This window comes from Puma concolor, chromosome E2 (genome assembly GCF_028749965.1).
Source record: "Puma concolor isolate L17-30 chromosome E2, mPumCon1.1.hap2, whole genome shotgun sequence".
Lineage (NCBI taxonomy): Eukaryota > Metazoa > Chordata > Mammalia > Carnivora > Felidae > Puma > Puma concolor.
This window is the reverse complement of record NC_141681.1, coordinates 11065800-11081432: the sequence shown is the minus strand read 5'-3', so window position 1 is coordinate 11081432 and position 15633 is coordinate 11065800. Positions and strand designations below refer to the sequence as shown.

Sequence of the window (15633 nt, the reverse complement as noted above, 5' to 3'; positions counted from 1 at the left end):
GAATTAAACTGTTTTCCCCCTTACAGCCAGCAGGAAGCCATAACCCACACCCCTAGCCTATGTGGCCACCGCCAAAACGACCTTGGGACAGACCGAAGCAAAGGCGACCCAGATTCCACAGCCCGATGCCAAGCCACAGGGCTAAGAAAAAGGGGCAGCTGGAGAAGACCAGGAAAATAAGGCAAAACACAAAAACACAGGATTCCAGAGTGAAATCAGACGGGCTGTATGAACATGTTATTTCTTTTGTGGTGAAGTACATAAGTCAAACGTAATTATAGCCAACTACATGCTTTGACGACCTTGAGAACCCTCTGAGAAAGCTCCCCTTCAAAGTAAACAGAAATGGGAGTTTGCACTTTTTTGCTTCTCTTCCTTCTTTATTTTCCCCAGCATATTCAACTAACTTTTCCTTATCTGTAATTCCCCAGACTTAAGTCATAATTTAAGGGAGAAAGAATTAACCACAGAGACTCCAAGATCTCATGCTGCCTGGATGTGATTTTTAAGGAGACTCTCAATACCGTACTCTGTCCTGTCATCGTTGACCGCGTTGTCCCGTTGTATTCTAAAGATTCCGAAAGATGCCCCTTCAAGCGAAACCTGAGGTGCTAAAAATGTTAGTGGTCTTTGCGAGTCAAATTTCATAACGCCCTTAACACATCCGAAACAGAATTCCCCATCTTTCCCCCCAAACCTGAGTCATGTTCAGCCTCTTCCAGCTCATGACATGACCCCTCCAGACTTCTGACTGCTCAACCAGAAGCCCTAGGGTCCTCCTTGACTCTTCTTTTTCTCCCAGGTAAGTCAGCCACTCCTGCTTTCTTGAGGAGGTTTGAGAAGGGGAGAGAGGCATAATCGTCCACTTTATGGAAATGGGAGTGCTAAAGAAATGTCAGCTTGGATTGCCATTCCGGTTTCAGTAAATGACTCCTGGGTATCTGCCAACATGGTGGGCACATGCTAGGCCCTACAGATACTGTCCATCCACTGAGGCAAGAGATATACCTCATCAGCTATAACATACTATCCCAAGTTTATGATGGTGACATAAAGGGTACAGATGGAGGCCGGGGGAAAGGAATGTTTCAGTCTCCTTGGGGAAAATAGGAGGCAACGCTTGTGCCGGAATCTTCGACAGCAGGAGAAGATGATTAGGTATTTGCCACATGGGTGGCCGTGCAGCGTGCTAGGCAGGGAGGCATATACACAAAGACCTATAGACACGAAAGCAGAAAGGGCTTGAAAAAAATACAAGGACATGAAGATAGCTGAACCCCAAGTCCGTGGGGGAAGTTAGTAAAATGTGAAACCTGAGGTAGGAAATTTATTAGATTACAAAGCAGGTACAATTTACGGATTACACTTAGATTTAGATCCTTAGGGAGTTTCTCTTTCTTTTCCATTCTTTCATCCCAATGTCGAATTCTTTTTTTACATGATAATTTTTAAAATAAAATTGGAAAATTTTAAAAATTTTCTACATTACATTAGAAGTGTAATGGATGTGTAACACTAAACATATTAGTTTTAGGTGTACAACATAATGATTCGATATTCGTACGTATTACAAAAGATCGCTAATAAGTCCATCTGTCCCCATATATTTTTACAATTTTATTTTCTTGTGATGAGGAAAACTTTCTTTTCTTTTCGTGTGATGAGCAGACAAGATCTGCTCTCGGGCCAACTTTCATATATGCACTATAATATTCACTATACTCACCATGATGTACACGGAATCTCCAGGACTTACTCTCTAGAACTTTGTACCTTTTGACGACCTCTGAGCATTATGAGGTCCGATTCTTGAAACCAGAAATGCATGCCCATCCTACTATATTTGACATGTCTCTTCTTTCAGAGGAAATGTTCTCTGAGGTGATGAGCCTAAAAATATTCACTAGAATTCATACCTTCCCTATCATTTCTATTCTGCTTCAAACCCACTCAGTGCATCTGTAAATGAACATGAATGGACCTCCTGCTACGTGACAATGGCTGCTGAGATACAGGGTGCAGGTTGCTCATTTCTAACTTAGTAAAATAAGCCACATTGGAAGCACTGACCAGAGTCTCTTCCGGCGCCTGGAGCATTCTGGCAGACGGCACCTACTCCCTCGCTGTCAGTCAGTCAGCGGCTAATATGTGTTTAATAACCGGAGGCGTGTTCCCTCCAGTTGCTGTGGAGGTGACCCTCCCTTATGTCTGTCCAAATAATGTGGACCCACCAGCCCAATCTAACCAACTCATTTTCCTGAACACTTTGAAAGGGAACAGAGATCAAGCTTGACGTGAAGACACCGACGGCTGGCAGAAGATGAGACAGGTAAGAAAGACAGCCAGCTCCAGGCTCAGACAAGGAAGCCGAGAAAACCCTGATTAGCTGTACCAACAGATGCACCCACACAACTACCAGGGAAGAACTATCCCTATCCTCACCTTACAGATGTGGACAGAAAGGCTGAGGGAGGTTAAGCCATTTGACCCGGGTTCTAGGACACGGTCGAATAAGGTTTTAAACTTTCAGGTCCACCTAACTCCAAAAGCCAGATGGTGTGTGTGTGTGTGTGTGTGTGTGTGTGTGTGTGTGTGTGTGAAACTGACGACTGCCCAAGTCAGCAGTTCTCAACCCTGAGGAAGCATCAGAATCACATAGAGCCCCTGTTCAGGCATAGGTTGCCAGGTCCTACCCCCACACTTTCTTATGCTTCAGGACTGGAATGAGACCTGAGCATTTGCACTTCTAACAAGTTCCAGGGGATGCTGATAATTGCATGCGGTTCCAAAGACACTTGAGAAATTTTTTGAGTGTGCGTGCTTCTAACTCATGCAAAACTGCCTTTCCGGCAGGGCGGGGGGTGCATAAAGATTTTTTTAAAAGGCAGTGAGAAGAATAGGTCTGAAAGGGGAAGCAATGACAGGACCTTGAAGACACCAAAAACAAAATGCCATTATTTCTCCTGAGCTGCCAGATGTGGGTCTGAACTGTTCAGACCAGCAGGACAAACGGGAAATCTGCTTGTTTTGGAAGCCCCACCCACTTAGGGGAGGCAGGAAAGATCTGTGATTCTCCGAGGTAATGCCACGGTTCAAGTTACAAGCAGGTATTTGCCCCCTAGGCTGTGGGGGGGAAAACATTCAGCATTCTCCAACAGTCTTACCTCCTGGTCTTCCCAAATTGCTCCCGTAAGCAAATCTCTACCCCCTGGGCATTCCCATCTCTGTGACTTCCTCATTTTTTTAAAAAAATATTTTTAAATGTTTATTATTTTAAGAAAGAGAGAAACAGAGAGAGAGCAGGGGAGGGGCAGAGAAAGAGGGTGACAGAATTCCAAGCAGGTTCTGCAGTCAGTGCAGAGCCCGACACAGGGCTTGAACCCACTAACCGTGACATCATGACCTGAGTCAAAATCCAGAGTCAGACACCTAAGTCACTGAGCCCCTCCGCCTTCCTCATTCTATTCAGACTTTTAGTCTGCAGTTTCCATTTCCCTTTGCCCCGGTTCCCGAGGAAGACCATCCCACTGAGGTGCTGTCTCTCTGAAAACTATGCTACGGTTCCAGAAAAATATCTGTAAATGAAGAATGGCTATTTAAGCGCTGCACACTCTCTGACACAGAACAGGCACCCCACAAATGTTTGCTGAATGTAGGATCTTGAAGGAATGGTAGTCATTTTTAAAACTTCCTTTATGTTTGCAAAGAAAATCAAACTCGTTACCAATTGCACATTCGCTGCATAGTAAGCGTTTAATAAACGTGTGATTAATGAATGGGGGTAAGCTCGCGAAACCTTTAAGAATGAAGTGAAAGGAGAGTCAGACAAACTTTGTCAACAGGATGAACATCTGTCAACTCCTGCCAAACACATCAACTTAACAGGCAATTAGAGACCGTTATAAATTTATCTATTTATTTTTTAATGTTTATTTATGTTTGAAAGAGAAAGAGAGAGCAGGAGAGAAAGAGACAGTGCATAAACAGGGGAGGGCCAGAGAGAGACGGAGACAGAATCCAAAGCAGGCTCCAGGCTCTGAGCTGTCAGCACAGAGCCCGATGTGAGGCTCGAACTCAGAACAGTGAGATCATGACCTGAGCCAACGTCATGACCTCAGACGTTCAACTGACTGAGCCACCTAGGTGCCCCTGCAGTCGTAAATTTATTAATGTGCACAGGATACATCGGCATTTGCCAAAGTAAGCCCCATGGACCATGGAGGATACACCAAAAATATTGTGGACGGTGGGTGGATAAACTTTTCTAACAATTACGCATTTAAAGAGCATTAGAAAAATAAGTAATCTCCTATCAAACCTGTGATTCAGTGGTTACTTTTTTACGACTGGACTTAGAGATTTGGGTGTGAGATGATTTATTAGAAAAGCAACACATGCGTAATAATACAGAGATACACCACCACGAATGAAGGTGATTATTAATCACTGAATGTAGCTGTCAATGACTGAAGCTGAGGAAACACTGATATTAACTCGGGAGGAGGAAGCGTAACATTAGTGTGAATGCTGTGCCTTGTTTAAAAGTTTTGAGGGTTGGGGCACATGGAATACACATTCCCTGAGCTCCATGTTAAAAAAAAAAAAAAAAAGATAAGTCTCATTTCAAAAGGTCTTTGTGAAGACTGAGGAAAAATAAAAGAAGTCTCAAAGTAGAATGCCATATGTGGAGCAGAGGCTCCGGAGGCAATTGCTGGAAGGGATGGTGGCCACAGAAGAGGGAGAAGAAAAGAGGAGGGATGGAAAGGGGGGGGGGATAGGAAGACAGCACAGAAAAGGAGCTATAAATCTTTGTCATTTCCCTATTTCCAGATACCTAGGATTTCCATGCTTCTGTTTGTTCTTTCTTTTTTTTAAGAATTTTTTTAAGTTTATTTATTCGTTTTGAGAGAGAGCAAGTATGGGGAAATAGATTCTACTTACATAAATAAGTTAGAAAAAAGCTTAGGGCAGAAAGCCACCACCACAGGGCAAAAATGCCCGAGATTACCTAGCGAGATATTGTAATGGGATCACGATTAACTTGTCATATCACCTGCAGGAAATTACTTTCCATCTGGTGCCAATGTACCTTGATCACAAACTCACCGGTCTCCCAGACCCTTTGCTTCTTACACAAGCTAATGATTACTGTCTGATTGTTTTCTCAACATTTCACGTGTGTAAGATCTTGTTTTCTTCACATTCATGATGAAGGTAATATCTTGTGAGCTCAATAACTATGGACATGAAACCCCTGCTTGGGGCTCTTGTCTCCTCCCAGACATTAGCCTCTCTCGTATTCAATTCTGCACCTGCTCTCTTGCTGGACAAGAGAGAACTCCAGACTCATAGTCTGTGACAAGTAAGTGCGAGCAGGGGAGGGGCAGAGAGAGAGGGAGAGAGAGAATCAGAAGCAGGCTCCGTGAGCTGTCAGCATGGAGCCCTATGTGGGGCTCGATGGCACGAATCATGAGATCATGACCTGAGCTGAAACCAAGAGGCTGCAGCTTAACCGACTGAGCCACTCAGGTGCCCCTCCATGCTTCTCTTTGGATACTAGGGGAAAAACCTTAAAACTGATTCTACTTTGTATTGATGTTGAGATCGTCAGTGCTAGAGTTCCTGGGCAAGTGTTCCAATGTGTCTCCCATTTCTACATCCTGGACTTTGGGTTTTCCCATCTATGTTTCTCGTCATGTGGAAGGGAAGACCTAACACACGAAAAAGTTGGCTGCTAACAGTTTTTACATTCCATAGAGGCATATGTATGTATTTTGAGGTGGTGATGATTTTAAATGTATCACATTTAAGGGAAATGAACACAGCAATAAGAAACAGAATCATAAGAGGTAGGTAAACGCTATTGTACCCAGATTTACTACTTGTGATAAAACCCTCATCTGCACAGGAGTAATTTTCTTCCCAGGATGCAGTCAGAAGGTATTTAAACCAGGCATGGTCTACAGGGGATAAGCCTGGACAATTCATCGACAGTAAAACTGCCACTTAATTATCATGCCAAGAAGCTGACATTTTAGAGATAACCCAGACTCTAACCCTTGGCCTCGCAAACCAAATGTTTATACTTCTGGTAGGGGCACAGACACATTGCAGAATCTTAACGTGAGGTTGAAATCACAAGCAAACATACCTTCACAAAACCAAGGCTACATAACTTGGCTTTTGCTCCAAATTGCCACTTGCACTGTGTGTCGGCATCATAAATCTGTCCTGGTAGTTTGTCTGGATATTTATACTGTCCTGTTTGCTTGGGCTCGTCCACCAGGCACCCAGCCTGAGGTGTGCTGCAGGAAAAAAAAAAATCCTTGTTAACTGCTGTGTTTACCTGTGATCTTTCCGCAAAAAACAGTACACCTCTCAATGCATTCATGCAAAGAAACATAGAACATGGCTAAACATATAAGTCATACTTAAAGTTAAAATGTTTATTTTTTCCAGGGTGTGAGTCCTGTCCTGTCTAAGATGGAATTTACACAGCTATGGAAGGTTTCACCTGGTAAAGGAATTATAGCTGTCCAAGTGATTTGATTTGGCCTGCTAGATGGCAAAGATGCATATATTTGAAAACTCTCCCCAACAATCTCATTCAACAACATTCAACAAGTTTTTATTAGGTGCCTACTGTGTGGTGAACATTAGGTTAAACGCTAAAAGTACAGAATAAACTAGACAGAGACAGTATCTATTTTCACGGAGTTGAACGTCACGCTGTGTTGTTTTATATATATATATATATATATATTATATATATTATATATATATATATACACATATAAATAATGGGGCAGTGGTCAAGACGTACTTTACCTCAAATAATCTTTACAAGGTTTTTGTAAGCATCGTGAGAAAGAATTGGGGCACTAAGCAGAACAATTCCCCCAAGTGTGCTCAACTGGGATGTGTAAAAAAAAAAAATCAATCTTGATGGCATGGATATTGTTAAAAAAACACCTTCCCGCCACTCAACTTAAGTGGTTAAACTATGATATCGTTAAACTATGATGTCAAACAGCATGGTGGTTCAGTATGACTTTGGAGGCGGACAGATGGGAATCCAAGTCAACCATGAGACCGAAGAGCAACTGTGACGTATTCCATTACTGACGACAATGTGCTTAACCCGGTAGAGTAAGCATTTCGAGTCAGCTGTTATCATCATCATCACCAACATTTAACGATATCATATGGATGACAGAAATTCAATCTGTATTAAGTTAGCCTTGATTAATATTCATTGATTCCACTCTCCCATGAGAGAAAAGATAATTTGAAGCCCCAAATTATAAACTTAAAACTAATAAGAAAATCTTCCATTTGATAAAACTTATCATTGGCAAAAGGCTTGTCAAATTTTTCCTGTTCTTTAGGACGTCGTTTGGCTAGACATCTTTACATTTAATCAGCTTTGCCTGTTGTGTATCACAAATTCCATAAACACTTGCAAATAGTGTGTAATAGTATAGGTTTAAAAAAAGAGTACCAGTATTATCAATTCCCAAAGAAACCTTGTTCGTTTCCCTAACATTTGGTCAAAGGGAAATGGGATTAGAACCTGAGTGTTCTTGTGAGTCAACACAGCATGATGAGATATGTAACAACAACTAGAAGGCTGTCCTAATTACAAAGGTCAATATATATATATATATATATATATATATATATATATATATATATATACACACACACACACACATATATATATATGTATATATATATATATCAAATAATATATATATTATTGCTGAACAAAATTAAAGGAAACTTCAAAGAGTTCCACCTTTGGGTCATGTAATATGAATCACATAGTGATACCTTCCTAACTCCCATTTTACTAATGTCATGCAGGAGTTTTGAATTATCAAAGAGATTTTATATGACTATCACCTCCTTTGGATGGCTTTTGGACATACAGCTAGCTCATGGCCATTTCAAGCAAAATAGCTAAGCAAGCCAATATTCCACTCATTGTAAAACATGCACACCGCTTTAACATGTGTAATACTATTATGATCAAACTGATCACATTAAAATAATTAGTCACAGTAAAATGTGTATCTAGCAACCTCTGGAGGTCATAAAGGGGAGATAGTTATAAGCATAGATCTTGGATCGGAGCAGACCTCGGTGTGGGTTTTACGTCCACACCTCACCAGCTATAGGATGTTAAACAACACAATTAGCCTCTCTAGGACTCCATTTCCTTAACTGGAGAATGAGGATCCTAACAGGATTGCTATGAGGACTGAATAAGGCAACATGTGCAGAGCACTTAGCACAGAATTAGACCTTCAAAGTATTTTTTCAACAGCAATAATGATGACCATATCACCACCACCACGACCACCACCATCATCATCCCCAGAGTATTTATTTTAAACATCTGTTGAGCGCTGTTTTCTGTCACCACTCCAACCTGGGGAAGACCCCTGGCTTTACTTTGTCTTACCTAAGGAATTTCTTGAGATACTGCCGGCTGCACGAAGACCAGGAAAACACCCCATTGTTTCCTGTCAGTGTGGGAGACATGATATTGCCTTCAGCCTTCCTACAGGGATTGCCTTCCCCATCGTGAATCATGCCGAAGCTGAAACAAATGGAGGAAACAAAAACAAAAAGCTTTCTGTGACCCATTTTCCAAATTATAATCAAAAGAAGACGCATTGACATCCAATGAACCCAAGTGAGAGAAAGAATTATCTTTCTTCTGCAAGAAAAAACCAAAATGAGTTACTATGTATCATTGACCTTTGAACAACAGAGGGGTTAAGGGCACTGACCCTCCCCACCTCAACTGAAAATTCCAGTGTAACTTCCACCTGCCCCCAAACTTACCTACTAAGAGCGTACCGCTGACTGGAAGCCTTATCAATAACTTAAGGCCAATTAACGCATGTTTTGTATAGTAGAAGTATTATATACTGTAGTCTTACAATCAAGTAAGAGAAAAGAAAATGTTACTAAAAAAAGTCATAAGGAAAATATATTTACAGTACTGTACTGTATTTATTGACAAGAGTCCACATCTAAGTAGACCTGTACGCGGTTCAAACCAATGTTAACTGCAGTGCTGTAAAGTTCATGTAGCAAAGTCTAAAGAATGCTAAGGGCTTTGTTCTATTGTGCCTTGGCCACAAAACCAAAGAACGGTATGTCTGCTTTCGTGTAAGGACGAGAAACTTTTGGTCAAGATGTCGAAGCTAAACTAAAATGATGGGAGAATCCAATTCTTTTATTTCCAACACCAAATTGTTTTCTTGCCACCAATTGTGAAACTGTGGTAAGGAAGTTCAGGGTCAGGAGGAGATAGGAGCAGAAACAAATTCAGACCTATGTTTGACATTCCTATTTATTTCCTGCTCTGTACAAAGGGGCCTTGCGCCTACCAGGCATTTTTGCACCTCTGTTCACAGTAAAATGGGTTCATTCATATCTTGCGAAGAACGTGGTTGCATACATACATAAAATGTTGGGAAGCCATTGGGTAATGGTAACCGTCAGGATTCAAATTTTCAAGATAATATGCTCACAGGAGACACTAGCACCAAAATATTTCAATATAAAGTATAGCCGTGAAGTAGGTAATTTTTGCTTTAATTAAAAAAGATTTGGGGGGGGGTGGCACCTGGGTGGCTCAGTCGGTTGAGCATCAGCTTCGGCTCAGGTCCTGATCTCACGGTCCGTAAGTTCGAGCCCCGCATTGGGCTCTGTGCTGACAGTTCGGAGCCTGGAGCCTGCTTCAGATTCTGTATCTCCCTCTCTCTGACCCTCCCTCGTTCATGCTCTCTGTCTCAAAAATAAATAAACATTTAAAAAAATTTTTTTTAATATTTATTATTTTGAGAGAGAGACCGAGCACAAGTGGAGAAGGGGAAGAGAGAGAAGGAGAACCAGAATTCCCAGCAGGCTCCAGGCTCTGGGCTATCAGTACAGAGCCTGACACGGGGCTGTAACTCACAGACCGAGAGATCATGACCTGAGCCAAAATCAGACGCTTAACCAACTAAGCTACCTAGGTGCCCCTGCTTTTATTTTTAAGTCAGAAATTAATCAATGCTCTGAAAATGAGCATTCGATATAAGTGTTGAATATGAGACACACACGCGAACACTCCTAAACTCAAACTCCAAAGAGCATGGCCTTTGAAATAGTCATCTTGTAAAGCAGTGTGCTTATTCCAATGTGGATGCTACTGTTCAAGCAACGTTTGAAAATTCTCTGTAGAACTGCACTGGCACCAGATTACATGCCTTGTAAATTCAGCTCACGGCTCTTAGGTTTCTCATTGCTCATTTCGAACTCTAGTCTCACAAAAGAAAGATTTACTAACACCAACGAAAAGAATATTAAGTACATGCAGTGACACCGACTACAAGAATATCCGGTGTGTGCATCAAAAGTCTTTGAACAATTAACATGCTGTTACAGTCTGGAAATGTATATATCTCCATGATTATTTCCTTGGCGTAATGAACGAAAGGTATCTTCACTGCAGCAAAACATGGAAGAAATTCCTAAAAGACCAGAGGAGCCGTTAGAGGACTAGTCCATTTATGCACACAATGTAATTCTGTGCAGCCACGAAATGTTGTTTGAAAAGAGCCACATCAACAATGACTGGCCTTTATTGAGTTCTCCTTATGGCCCAGTACAATTCTTTTTTGTATTCTTGTATTTTTTTAATGTTTGTTTATTTTTGAGAGAGAGAGAGACAGAGAGCTCAAGCAGGGGAGGGACAAAGAGAAAGACACAAAATCTGAAGCAGGCTCCAGGCTCTGAGCCGTCAGCACAGAGCCTGATGTGGGGCTCAAAGCCACGAACCGCAAGATCATGACCTGAGCTGAAATCAGACCTTTAACTGACTGATCCACCCGGGCGCCCGTGGTCCAGTACTAGCCTAAGCTGTACCCTAGATTTATCCTACCTATTCTACCATTCTAGCGGAATGCCAATGAATTGCCCAGCCAGTCCTCATATAAAGTGGTGAATCAAGGGGTCACTTACTTGTGCCCTGACTCATGAGCAATGGTGAAGGCCAGGCCGAGCCCTGTGTCCTCATTGATGGTACAACTTCGGTACTTACTGCACATTCCACTGATGGGGGCAAACCCTAAAGAGAGAACATTTTCAAATGTTAGTCCAAAGGGACCTTATACAGACACCCGATCATGTCTTATGGCTTCAAAGTGTTCTACACAGTTTTGGTTTAATTGATTAATGTAATTAATTTTAGTTTAAGTGATTAATGTACTTAAATTTTTTTGCAGGAAACTAACTAGAGGCATATGGCTCTCTGCCCTGCCCAGAAAGATAAATTCAGTATTCAGTATTTTCCTTCCTTTTAAAAGATATTGTCATCAACGGATCTTCCTCATAACCCTGTGAGGTATGAATATTATCATTTCTGTTTCATATATAGAATAGTAAGCTACTGAACATTTACATGCCTTATCTAAGTTTGTTATTTGGGTCAGAGCAACCACTAAAATCATAGCTAACCCAATACAAAACATCCACTTAACAGTGGCATTAGCATCAAAGCTCAAGGTATATTTTTTTTTTTTTTTAATTTTTTTTTTTTAACATTTATTTATTTTTGAGACAGACAGAGACAGAGCATGAACGGGGGGAGGGCCAGAGAGAGAGGGAGACACAGAATCTGAAGCAGGCTCCAGGCTCTGAGCTGTCAGCACAGAGCCTGATGCGGGGCTCGAACTCACAGACCGTGAGATCGTGACCTGAGTGAAGTCGGACGCTCAACCGACTGAGCCACCCAGGCGCCCCTCAAGGTATATTTTCTAGGACAACATACGTCCTGGTCTTTTTCTGAAGCAGGTAGCACAAAAAGGCCTGAACAACGTCAAGGGATTAAGTGCATTATTCTCCTGTTCTCTATAATGTGAAAAATGCTTCTGTTTTCAAAAACGACTTCCTGCCAACAACAGCTAAAAAATCATTCCAGCCAGTGCTTGATTCTGTCTGGAACCACACTGTGGTGTTAAATGTCTTTCTTCCCAGTTCTGGGTCCTCATAAGCAGTAGAACAGGCTCATGGCTCTGTACCCAGTATAGGCTATGTACCCAGTTAGTGTTACATGCACACTTGTGGGTCAACTGCACCCACCTTGCTGCTATGAGGTCCGTGAGATGATGCGAGAAACCCAGCCTATCATCACCATCACCACCATCACAATGATCTAGATGATCATCGATCCATCAAAAATAACTGGGGAGTCCCTACTGTATGCAATGGAACATACTAGAAAATGTAGTATAGAGTCCTTACTCAGTGTCTAGTGCAAATATAGAAAAGATGCGTCCCTTTCTAAAGGATGTGTAACTTTCTAAAGGATGGACTGCTAACTAGGGGCAGAGCTATGTACCATGAAGAACAGTCAAATTCTCTTCAGCTACCCAGTTCTGCAGTCACGATGCTTAGAGAATAAACCACAACTAGGCTAGTTAAACCATTTATCTCAATGGTCATCAATAGAGTTAATAAAGAAAAATACAAAACAAATAAAGGAAACGAGCTCACCATTCTACCCTGACTTCGGTTGAATAGAACAACATTCACCAGATGGTACAGTAAACATAGTCCGCCATTTAAATATTAAGTCTCCTTATTAAGGGTCCTAAGGGCTACCCAGCCAGTAGAAAGTTTCCTTACTGTTTTCGCAGGTGTGAGTGAAGCATCCATTCATACCATACCTAGAGTGTCACATGGTTCATTCTTCCAGGAACAAATGTCAAATCCCGTGAGGAGGATGGCATGGTCATGCCTCTTGCCATTCTTTCCAGTGAGGGCGGACTGCCATTGACAGAAACTATTCAGAGACTGGTCTGCATGATGGTTGATCAATAATCCTCCCTATGGGAAACCCACACAAATCAGAGCATGAATGTGTCTCAGAGGCAAGAACGTTGAATCATTCCATTTGTACAGGCAAACACAGAAACATCATGCTTCTGGGGAGAAAGGTCAGTAGAGGAAAATACTTGAGCCAAGGTTGGAGACAAGTTTAAAAAAAAAAAACAACCCTAAAGCTATTCAGGTAAATGCTCACAACATTTCAAGCCACTACAGAGTTTTAGTAGTATACTTTATGACCAATTCTCTATCTACAAAAAAATCAAATAACCTGACATCAGTTAGGAATCTCTAGGTTCATTTCATGCTAATATCACCTTTACACAACTGTTATAGCTTTTTATAACAGTTAGATTATATATATATTATATATATAGTTAGATTATTATATATATTTTATATAAGTTAGATTATAATTTATAATCTAGTTATAAGTTAATGGTGATAAAGTTCAACACTCTCTTCAATAGAGCATGAGGAAGGTAGTGACCACAGCTTATTCACGCCTACGTCACAATTTCCAGCAAAGGGCTTGGCACATCATAGATTAAAATCAATCCATCCATCAGTCAATAAAATGAAAGCTCACTGAACGGATGTAGAAATAAATAGTTATAAGATTCTGAGGGGGTAAGACAGGACCTAGCCTTAACATAATTATTTACCAAAATCTGTCCTTACAACTACTGACTTGGGTCAAGTGGAGGGTTTTTAGACTAGGTCTTTAATTATCTTTGAATTAGGATGCCTCTGGCTTCAATGTCCTTGGGCGAAGTATAAGTGGTAGGTTAAAGACACGAGTGTCTCTCAACAACACACACCCTCCTTTCTACCTTTCTAAAATTCCAAGAGCAATGTGACAGGTTGTTAACCTCTGCAGCTCTACACACCTGGACCATTAGATTAATTTTCGTCTTGTCTCCGACTCCTTGCTTTGTACATTAATTACTGGGGTTACACATGAAGAGGAGAAGCCACAGGGGACTTAAAAAATGGTTTCAGTGGTAATCCCCATCTCAGAAAAATACAGTTTCAGCATCGAAACACTACAAAGCAGTGGGAGCCATGCAATTAACACGTTATTATATGGTCTGGTTTTATAATTTACCCCATACCTGTGTCCTGCAACTCAAGGTAATCAATTCAAGGGCAGCTAAATATTCCTTATTTATTCTCTGTGGTACCTGAGATGGTGCTGGGGAGACAGTAGGTTTACTGTAAGAATTTTCTGGTGACTTATTCTCAGTGTATTTTTTTTTAATTTTTTTTTAACGTTTTATTTATTTTTGAGACAGAGAGAGACAGAGCATGAACGGGGGAGGGGCAGAGAGAGAGGGAGACACAGAATCGGAAGCAGGCTCCAGGCTCTGAGCCATCAGCCCAGAGCCCGACGCGGGGCTCGAACTCACGGACCGCGAGATCATGACCTGAGCTGAAGTCGGACGTTTAACCGACTGAGCCACCCAGGCGCCCCTCTCAGTGTGTTTTGAAAATATGCTTTGACCTCGACCTGCAATTACCTAGCATGTCCAAGATCCAAAATCCAACTAACCCTTAAAGCTATTATCAAATGCACCTTCCCTGTGAAGCCTACATAATATTTGTATTTTTATATATAATTTAATATTGATATTACACAAGCATATTCAATCATACATATGTGTCATTGTATACATACATATACCATATATATTTACAGATAAGTAATTATTTGGTGATGTTCTAGTTAAGTACACAGCCCTGTTTGATTGTACTTTCTTTGAGGGCAGGGTCAGCATATTTTCCAGCTTGAATTTCTAGTGACTAGTTCGTGGATCAGCACATAGTAGGTATTCAATAAGTATATCCTGAATGGCAGAATGAATGAAGAAATAAGTGAAGTTTGGCACGTACAGGTTCTTGTTCCAGAAGAATGAGGCTCACCACAACAATGTTTATATCACTTCCAATGGTCCCATCTTTAAATAGGCTAGAAACCTGTTGGAACAATTGAAATCAAACAAAAATAAACAAAATCTGAAAATTTCCCAAACTCTGTATCAATCAGACATGTTCGTAAGTATACAGGCTTCAGTTTTACCAAATATATATACACATGAAGCCAATTTCCTCAAAACCCTTTTTTTTTTCAATATAATAATGTAGCTATATCTGCTATTCAATCACACAAGGACATTCTATGATTTTTAGCCTGATTTGGAGAACCAGAATGGCTGGAGTCCTGACAAACTCCCTTACCATGTTCATGACTGTGAGAATGTACGTGGTGACATTTGCCTTGCCATGTTTTTCCACCATTTTCTTGTCTGCTACTACAAGGGTTTCCACATTTAGGCCCTTTTGTGACTTTCCAGCTGATCTTCTGGGTCGCCCTGTACTCCCGTATTCATCAAACCTGAGATAGGTGTCCTCCGTGGGAGGCTTAGGGGCATCTACAATGAACAGAAGAGCGTTTGGAAGGGATTATCAGTAGAGAACATCTGCGTGAGATAGACAGAAATCTCAACAAGGGGAGGAGAGAGTCTAGGTAACCAACACTTGACTGATCTGATGAATAATGTCTTTGGTGCTTGTCCTGGGGCTTTGCCCTTAGTTTGCGAAGAAAGGGTGGACTCAGTAAGTCAAAAATACTCAATGAGTTAAAAAAAAAAATACACAACCAAACAATCTATAAATCTAGTTGGTACAGCAGATCAAGAAAAATCAATTTTATCAAAAGAGTCTTTAAAAACAGATAATGCTCAT

General features: G+C 41.1%; 1 protein-coding gene across 2 annotated transcripts in view; it reads right to left on the bottom strand.

The window, feature by feature from the left end:
- The window catches only part of ADAMTS18 (ADAM metallopeptidase with thrombospondin type 1 motif 18), a 142613-nt gene that overhangs the window by 60036 nt on the left and 66944 nt on the right, over window positions 1–15633 (bottom strand). For both annotated transcript variants that reach the window (XM_086688857.1, XM_086688856.1), the window contains 6 exons: window positions 15127–15320; window positions 14782–14865; window positions 12729–12888; window positions 11023–11128; window positions 8468–8605; window positions 6152–6305 (listed from right to left, as the gene is read on the bottom strand). In XM_086688857.1, the coding sequence (XP_086544983.1) occupies window positions 6152–6305; window positions 8468–8605; window positions 11023–11128; window positions 12729–12888; window positions 14782–14865; window positions 15127–15320 (836 nt within the window). The remainder of the gene's footprint in view (window positions 1–6151; window positions 6306–8467; window positions 8606–11022; window positions 11129–12728; window positions 12889–14781; window positions 14866–15126; window positions 15321–15633) is intronic.